This window comes from Brachyhypopomus gauderio, unplaced genomic scaffold, assembly GCF_052324685.1.
Source record: "Brachyhypopomus gauderio isolate BG-103 unplaced genomic scaffold, BGAUD_0.2 sc60, whole genome shotgun sequence".
NCBI lineage: Eukaryota > Metazoa > Chordata > Actinopteri > Gymnotiformes > Hypopomidae > Brachyhypopomus > Brachyhypopomus gauderio.
This window is the reverse complement of record NW_027506881.1, coordinates 350,420-359,940: the sequence shown is the minus strand read 5'-3', so window position 1 is coordinate 359,940 and position 9,521 is coordinate 350,420. Positions and strand designations below refer to the sequence as shown.

Genomic DNA, 9,521 nt, shown 5'->3' with positions numbered 1-9,521 from the left:
AAGTATATAGACATGTGATGACTGAGCTGAGGTGTTTCAGCCACACACCTTGTCAACAGGTATAGAAAGTCAAGCAATTGGACCTGTAATCGTCATGGCAACAGAGCGGGTCTGACTGATCTCTACGACGTTAAACATGGTTCTGTCCTCGGGAACCTTCCCGCAGGTCCGTTTGTGAAATATGTGCCCTGCCCACCTGGAAGTTTGGTTCTTGTGAAGCTGGAGACCGGGGTCAAAGGTCACAGCCATACAGGGCTGTTCTGTCCCGTCACACACTTCCACGTTCCACACTCCCGTTCTGGGATGAATTAGCACGAGTCGGGGGTGAGTACTGCAGGAAGCTGCCTTCTACACGTCACTGTGGAGTGGCACGTCCAATCAGCTGAGGTCTCCGCTGGGGAGAACGCTGGCCGTGATTGGCTGCCGCTTCTCACCGGTGTGTGAGTGGAGGTCAGAGCTTGAGTCTGTGTTCATTGTGAAGTGACCTTGGGTGTATTGAAAGGTGCTATAAATCTGACTTCATTTATTCACATAGGTATGATAGTGAGGTGCCCACATACTTTAAATGACTTCATATAGTGTAATTACTGGCCTTTGTACTGTTTCTTTGTATAGAGCAGTATAGTACACAAGGTTTCCAGAGCAACAGGTTTCCGACGGTGGTTCTTCAGTTGTGCAAGCAAAAGTGCTTCTGGAGTTCAATAGAAGAAGAAGAAGAAGAAGTTAAAACTGGTAGAGGCACCGTCAGTGTTTTAACTTTGCACAGCTGATGAAAGACCTCCTGTCTGAAACATCGTTTCTTTGGAAACCTTGTGTGCTAAACTGAAATGTTTACAACCCATACAAGTTTTACTCGAAGCATCATCGGGCTTTGCAATAATTAAAACTGTCTTTTGTGATGTTTTAAAACTATTTTATAGATAAGATACGTTGGAATACCTAGGTTTACCACATTATATTGAATTGAGGTTTCTACTTTGTTGGTTGTATGCGGTAGAAGCAGCTTTGTGCTTTTCATTAATTAGCTGTTCTTTTCATTAATAAGCAGCTGTGCTTTGCAGCAGTGACCAAGTGCAGACAACCAGCTATCATTTTAAAATATTTCAACTCATAGGCCTGTTACGTGAGCAGTGTGATTATAGGCCATTTTTCTACATATATCCCCCTTTTCCATCATTTCAAAGACACACAGTCTTGGTCTAAGGCGGAAGCGACGTCTGACACCTTTAGAAGGCGCAAGGTTGATAGGCCACTCCATTACATTGCAGACAGAAAACCTGCAGAAACAACGTGAGATATCGTGCAGACCATAACACGCGCGCGCGCCGCGACACTCCGCTCCCGAGAGAGCGCGCGCTCGAGCTCCCGGCGGGCAGGCGGCGCGCGACGCCATCGCTTAGCAACAGCGCAAACTTCCCTCAGTGACCGACTTAGCAAAACAAGTCGGAGCTTCAATAACAGTAATAATAATAATAGTATTAGTATTAGTAATAGTAATCATTAGTAATAGTAACGCAATGAACTCGACGAACTCCGGAGAGACGCGCGATGAGACGAAACGACAGACGTGGAAGTTGGCGCAGAAGAAGAGAGACTCGTCCTCCAGCCGCATCCCTTCATCACAAGGACAGTCTCCCACCAAAGAGTAAGAGACGCTTAGCTAACTAGCTCACTTACACTCACTAACACTCACTAACACTCACCAACACTCACTAACACTCACCAGCACTCACCAACACTCACTAACACTCACCAACACTCACTAACTACCTCACCAACACTCACCAACACTCACTAACACTCACCAGCACTCACCAACACTCACTAACACTCACTAACACTCACCAACACTCACTAACTACCTCACCAACACTCACCAACACACACCAGCACTCACCAACACACACCAGCACTCACCAACACTCACTAACTACCTCACCAACACTCACCAACACTCACTAACACTCACTAACTACCTCACCAACACTCACTAACACTCACTAACTACCTCACCAACACACACCAACACACACTACCACTCACTAACACTCACCAACACTCACTAACACTCACTAACTACCTCACCAACACTCACTAACACTCACTAACTACCTCACCAACACACACCAACACTCACTACCACTCACTAACACTCACTAACTCTCACCAACACTCACCAGCACTCACCAACACTCACTAACTACCTCACCAACACTTACTAACACTCACTAATACTCACCAACACTCACTAACACTCACTAACTACCTCACCAGCACTCACCAACACTCACTAGCACTCACTAACACTCACTAACTCTCACCAACACTCACCAGCACTCACCAACACTCACTAACACTCACTAACTACCTCACCAACACTCACTAATACTCACCAGCACTCACCAACACTCACTAACACTCACCAGCACTCACCAACACTCACTAACACTCACTATACTCATCTATAATAATAATATAATAATAATAATAATAATAATAATAATAATAATAATAATAATAATCAACAATAGTAAATAATATAATACCAGTATATTATATAATCTATAATAATAATAATAATAATAATAATAATAATAATAATAATAATAATAATAATTATTATTATTATTATTATCATTATTATGATAATTATTAATAATTGATAATAGTAATAATAACAATGATGATAATAATAATAATTATTATTATATAATGAATCTATTGAACTGAATATTATATACTGACAATCTGAGAGTCTTGACGGTGATGCCCAATTCGCCGGGCCCAGGGTGAGTTCTCTGGCGCCCAGCTCTTCAGAGAGGACATGTGGGGACGTGAAGAGGACCCGCCCCCCTGTGTGGCCCGAATGGGACGAACTGGACGTCAGTGCCGAGAAATGGGACCCGACCAAAGGGACGAAGGACGGCCGAGCCGGGAGGAGTCCCCTGGGCGTGAGTGTTGGTCCGCGCCGTCGTTGGTGTGGCGGACGCAGGACGGTGATGTGTTTGCATGGTGATGTGTTTTCTTTTCCCCTCAAACATGAGTAGCACTTTATATCATGGCATGTTTTAGCAGCTGTTTGAGGACCCCGAGGGGAAGGTTGAACTTCCACCATCTCTGAAAGTTCACAGCTGGAAGCGTCCTTCGGAGTACATAGTGAATAAGGTATGCATGTGTTCTCCAGAAGAGCAGGTGGCATTAGCACCATCCTACTTCCACACTGGTTTAGATCAGCATCACACAGTCATGTGTGTCACAGCAGTTTTGTGGACTGCAGTCAGTAAAAATCCTTAAATATGGACCACAACAGTATGACCACCTGCATATTATTTTTAGCATTTTTTGATTTTGCCAGTTTTCTAATTGGTTTTATTTGAAATGTTCTCCAGTGGTCTTACGTGATCCACTGTTGTAATGCAGCGATGCAGTCTCTTTGTTCTAGGCCAGGGGTAATCAATTAAATATTTCCGCGGTCCATTTTTGGCAGATAGCTCAGACTTTAGGTCCGGGTCCGCGGACGAAAGTTGTTGAGCGGGGGGGGGGGGGGGGGGGGGGGGGGAGCCGAACGTAACGTAACACCCAAATGGGTGGTGAACGTAACACTCGTCTGAAAATAAATTCTCCGGTTTAAAATATGGCCTCCCGTTAAAATTTTTTTGGCATTTGGGTCCGTATCCAGTTAATCAGGAATGTGATTGGGTCCGGACAGGATGGCGTTCGGGTCCGGATCCGGACCGCGGTCCGCCATTTGGTGATACCTGTTCTAGGCGTTAGTGGAAAACAGTCATACCGGTCTTGAGGCTATCGGCACCGACCGCTGACCACAGGAAGCCACAGAACAAAGATTACCTGGATGGTTAAGAAAGCGTGAACTGAACTAATCCCCTCCGTATATTCATGGGGTCTAATTGACAGAATGAACTGAGACTGGCTCCTTCTCTTTCATTTCCGTGCCAGCAGTGTGCCCTGTGACAGATGTTTGATTTCTGGAGCCTTTTAAGTTCATTGAGGGTTAATGGTGCATTAATGACACATTCACAGAGAGCCTTGCTCTCCATAGAGCTACGAGTACAGTGGGTCAGTGTGTTGAATGAGAATGCTGACAGACCGGAAACTGAGACAGGAATACATTCATTTTAAACTATTTGAGAACGTCTCAAATTGCCAGACGTATTAGATACACCTGAAATATTGACCAGTTCTTGTGTGCATTATTTCAGATTGTAGTCCATCTGTAACGTACAGTTTGTTTATCGTCCTTCTGTGTACTGGTCAGTTTCTGATCACCAGACTGGCTGGAGGGCCATCCCCCACACAGCCCTACCCTGACAGGGCGGTGGGTGTTGAGCTGGTACAACTTTATCGGGCACAGCAGTGGGGCCGGCCGTTTTGCCTGTGTCAGCATCAGTGCGTTGAGTCTATTCAGCAAACAGCTGTCCTCTGGCCTCAGGCATAACAGGAATGATACATGGCAGCAAATTTAGACCATCAACTTATAGACCTGAACTGTTTGTCTATGAGGTGTTTCTAGTAGATTCCAGGTTCAGAAAGTAAAAGTCCTCACCAGGATTTTGCTCAGGCTTCCTGGATTGTGTTGATTCCACTAATTTTACCTGGATTGCACTAATTAGAAAATCTAGCAAGCTTGAGCAAAATCCTGGTGAGGACTTTTACTTTCTGAACCTGGATTATACAACTCTGACTGTTTCAGATACACTGGCTGGTAAGTGAATGTCATTGCACTAAAATGAGTGTTTTTTTTATCCACATAAGCTAACAGTGTGTGATTTGACAGGCTCCAGTCGTGGTTGAAAATGAAGCAAAGTTTGATCTGACCACTGCTAACGAGCACCTTCTCAGCAGTGAGGTGAGACTGACACCAGCTCCTCCCCCCGACTGTACAGACTCCTCCCCCTGACCGTACAGACTCCTCCCCCCGACCCTACAGACGTGTCTGTGTGGCTATAACTGCTCTGTTAACAGTATCATAGATTAACCTAGAGGAGGAAAGGCAGACATATTTGAAGCCTGTGGAAAACCATCAATTGTTAAGCCAACATGGCCAGTTAAATGAATGAATGAATGTTTCAATTTATATAGCGCCATATCTAGATACCCAAGGCGCTTTACAATTGTAAACACAGCTACGTCACAGTCAACCAATCACACACCGGCAAGAAGCAGCAGCCAATCACACACAGCGTCCTCTCTACCAGAAGCCACACCCCCTGGGGGACTGAATGGGGTGCAGGAAGGGGAGAGAGGACAGACCCTAGTGGCAGAGCACCATCCACCACTGGGCATACAAGCACACACACATTCATGCACACACACTCAGACAACAACTTGTTTTTATTGAACAGAGAGAGACACAGACACACACTCAGGGAGACACACACAGACACACTCAGGGAGAATTTGTCAGGGAATCAGGGAAGGCCAATTTACCAAACCATGTTTTTGGACTGTGGGAGGAAACCGGAGATCCTGGAGGAAACCCACACAGACACGGGGAGAACATGGAAACTCCACTCAGATAGGGACTTGAACCCAAGACCCCAGTGCTGAGAGGCAGACGTGCTAACCACCAAGCCTCCGTGCTGCAGACCGTTAGCAGCAGACACTAACCTGCAGCCTAGTCCACTATGATGTTCCTTCTCCTTGTCTGACTGACGGTTCCATCTCGCTTCTCCAGCTCATGCGTTACATCATCAGTGAGATCTACATCGTGTGGAGAGTCTACGTCACAGCAGGGGTCGAGGACAAGGCCGTTTCCATGGACACGACCCCTGACCCCTGGAGGCCCTGGGAGCACATCTATTCCCTGTGCAAAGGGTCAAAGGGCCACGTGCCGCTCTATAATGCCTACGGGAAATATGTAGTGAGACTGTACTGGATGGTGAGTTAAGAACACCGCTAAATCACATCACATTTGTCAGTGACATGCACTATTGTGTTTTGTGTTTACATAATTACAAAATAATAATTTAGCAGTAATTCCAGTTATTTCTGAGTTGTTGTTATGAAGAAAAAATCTATTTAACAAATGCAAAAGTAATTGTTCTCATGAGGAAAACAGATTTATTGCATCACATTTATTGTCACACTATTTTTAGACTATTATTGCATAGTGTAGTCATTTTAATTTAAGATCTGTGTAGCATTTGCCCCTGGGACAGTAATGAACAGTGAGCACTCAGTGGGGAAGTTCTGACCAGCCCTGTCGGACCGCTGACCCGATAAAGACCCCCTGCGGTGGGGCCCGTGGGCGAGGCAGCCTGCTCCGCCCCTGGGTGGGGCTGGCGTGGGACAGCGGGCACGCCTCTGGACTTTGGTGCATGCTGGCTGTGTCCCTAGGTGTCCGTCTGTGAGAGAGCACGTGGGTCGGGCCGCCTCGCCCGTACCCTTGTCTGCTCTCTGACCCGGCCTGCCATGCACCGGCCCCTTCTCTCTGACCCGGCCTGCCATGCACCGGCCCCTTCTCTCTGACCCGGCCTGCCATGCACCGGCCCCTTCTCTCTGACCCGGCCTCAGATCAGAATTCAAGATCCCCTTGAGCCAGACTACCACTAAACTACAGGATCACTGCCATCTCACTGTTTGTCTAGGCGGAATTTGGACAAAGCAGTGCAAATGAGCTCAAGGCTGAACATTTGGACATTTAGAGGAAGAATAAGATAGGCCTTCTATTTGTGTGTGTTTTAAATATTCATGTCAAAGACCTCTCTCTCTCTCTCTCTCTCTCTCTCACTCTCTCTGTATCTCTCGCTCTCACCCCTCTGCTTGTCTCTCTCTCTCTCTCTATGTTCTTTCTCTCCCTCAATCAATCAATCAATCAATCAAATTTTATTTATATAGCGCTTTTTACAACAGTTGTTGTCACAAAGCAGCTTTACAAGTGCCGAGTCCTAGCCCCCAGTGAGCAAGCCAAGGGCGACAGTGGCAATGAAAAACTCCCTCCCTCCCTCTCTGTCTGTCTGTCTGTCTGTCTGTCTCTCTCTCTCTCTCTCTCACTCTCTCTGTATCTCTCGCTCTCACCCCTCTGCTTGTCTCTCTCTCTCTCTCTCTCTATCTTCTTTCTCTCCCTCCCTCCCTCCCTCCCTCTCTGTCTGTCTCTCTCTCTCTCTCTCTCTCTCTCTCTCTCTCTCTCTCTCTGTCTAATCAATCTTAAGCACACTCCAGTCAAGTACACTACCCCTACACTAATGTACTGTGGGCATTTGAAAGGCTGTGTGACTCTCAGCACGTCACTTTTGTAGGGCTGGTTGGAGTAAAGTTGAGTGTTATGAGTGGGAGTATTTTGTCTGAAGTGAGGGAGTACTTAAACAGCCACAAAAAACCCTCATCAGTCTTCGTAATGTGACATCACAGCTTTGCAGCATATAAGTCAGTGCCACTGCATTTATATGTACATATATGAATGCACATATTCCTCTGTTACTCATTCGTATCCTTCAGGGCTGTTGGAGGAAAATCACCATCGATGACTTTTTACCGTTTGATGATAAAAACAACCTGCTGCTTCCGGCTACCACCAACCAATCAGAGCTCTGGCCTATGCTATTGGCTAAGGCTGTCCTTAAGCTGGCCAATACAGAGTGAGTACATTATGAGAGTGTTCGGATCTAGTCGCATTCTGATAACGTGGTAAAGATATCGTTTAGACACGGCTGTCGTTTGACCATCTGTGCCGTCTCCTGCTCTCTCTGTTGAATGTGGTCCACTCCAAACACACTGTGTAAACACGTGGCTCTCTGCTGCTCTGAGTGACCCATAATGAGCCCTCCGTCCGGGCATTAACACTGTCGTTCTCACCCCGTTCCTGTTTCAGTGTGGCACCCAGTTCTGGGAGAGAGCTGAGAGACTTCACCGTCACACACTGTCTGACTGGCTGGATCCCAGAGCTCCTCCCTCTCCAGTAAGACTTCCTCTCCCACCACAGCACACACACTGCCTGCATGGTATCTGCAGAGCGAGTCCTTCTCCTTGTGAGACTGATTGCCTAACTGCTATTTCTATTGACATTCCTATTTCCCAACCTCTCTGAAAGACCCTGTTCCTCTGCACTGCTGGGATATCGAGCCTCTGCGTTCCTCTGTGTTATTTATATGCTAAAGCGTGTCATTTAGGAGTAGGGTAGCGCTTTGACAACAAACCGCACCAGGTCTGTGATGGCAGCTAACTTTTTGTATGAACATTTTCTGATCATTCTGTGATTCGGAACACGTTTATGTCCGCATGGTGATGGGATAGCTGATGGATTCGCTCAGCGGAAAGTGGAAAAAATGTGTATTTTTACTTTTCAAAGACCTGCGAACTGTAGGGGCTGATGTTGCAGTGTCTGTGATGTTAGGAACTAGAAACTGTAGATCTCAGCTGTGGCCTGAAATGGAGCCTCTTCTGTGTTGACCTCTGTTTCTCTCTCTCCTTTTGGGGAGGCTGTGTAAGTCTGATGAGGTTTAGTGATCTATCACCCCCCTCCAGGCCCTGAGCAGGCGAGCTGCCCACCAGTGAGGAACAGACAGTGCCACGTTATGTGATGACGGCCACGCCCCACCTACCGTTCCAGTATCTCCCAGCATGCAGTGGTCTGCGTGCGTCACGCACCTTGTGTTGTTCCGCGGTCCTCTGTCACGTGCGGGGCGGGGAGTGGGCGGTGTCCAGGGGCGTGGTCCGGGGAGCGGGGGAAGGGGCGTGGTCCGGGGGAAGGGGGCGTGGTCTGGGCAGTATGTCGGATGGAGAGAAGCTCTTTTGGTGAGGCTCTGCCTTCACATTCTCATGTGTGTGAAGATGTGAACGCTGCACCACTGCCCATCACGTCAGTATCGCTCTGACTCCTGGACAGTGTGAATTAGACGGTTGCAGGATCTTCTACCATCATTTACTCTGGCCATGCAGTTGGAACAGGAGCAGGTGACCAAACTCTGACCCCGCCCAACACCCCTTTACCAGCTTATCAGCATTCTGGCCCAAAACCCCTCAAACCCGATCAATGGCCTCAGCAGGGTGGAGATGAACTCCTGGAGATCATGGAAACACTGTTGCAAGATAGAAAAAACCTTCAGTTTCCAGCACAGCTGAACCCCAGTTGACTGTGTGTCTGTGCTCCAGGGTGTTGTGTTTGTCTCAGACGTTGACTCGGGCCGATCGCGCACACAGTATTGATCATCGGCGGCCTGGCGCTTCCCTCTAATTGCTGTTTATTGATTATCTGCGGACAGTAGTCCTCCCTGTTTGCTTGGGTGGTTGTACTGGTCATTGATCTCACAGCAAGCCGTCAATTATATACTAACCGCAGCTCGCTTGGGTTGGCCTACTTGCCCCAGATGATGAAAGAGTGCAGCGGCGTGCTTGAATCACCCCCCAGGGGGGCAGGACGGGGCCCAGGCCGCCCTAATGCCTCACCTCTCTGCCTTTCCCAGGTCCCGGCATGTGGGGAAACTGTGGGAATTCCTGCTGGATGCCATTCCCAGGTTTCAGGTCCAGGACGAGAGTCCATCGGGGAGGTCCACACCAGCGTG

At 47.6% G+C, this 9,521-nt stretch overlaps 1 protein-coding gene across 1 annotated transcript in view; it reads left to right on the top strand.

Annotated features, from left to right (window-relative positions):
• Positions 1-1,399: 1,399 nt before the first annotated feature.
• adgb (androglobin) overlaps positions 1,400-9,521 on the top strand; it is a 62,164-nt gene continuing 54,042 nt past the window's right edge. Inside the window, exons 1-8 of the mRNA XM_076988050.1 lie at positions 1,400-1,645; positions 2,789-2,951; positions 3,073-3,165; positions 4,796-4,867; positions 5,696-5,899; positions 7,459-7,598; positions 7,832-7,918; positions 9,423-9,521. The exon at positions 9,423-9,521 is cut by the window's right edge and continues 41 nt beyond it. Coding sequence (XP_076844165.1) covers positions 1,518-1,645; positions 2,789-2,951; positions 3,073-3,165; positions 4,796-4,867; positions 5,696-5,899; positions 7,459-7,598; positions 7,832-7,918; positions 9,423-9,521 — 986 coding nt within the window. The 5' untranslated portion in view covers positions 1,400-1,517. The remainder of the gene's footprint in view (positions 1,646-2,788; positions 2,952-3,072; positions 3,166-4,795; positions 4,868-5,695; positions 5,900-7,458; positions 7,599-7,831; positions 7,919-9,422) is intronic.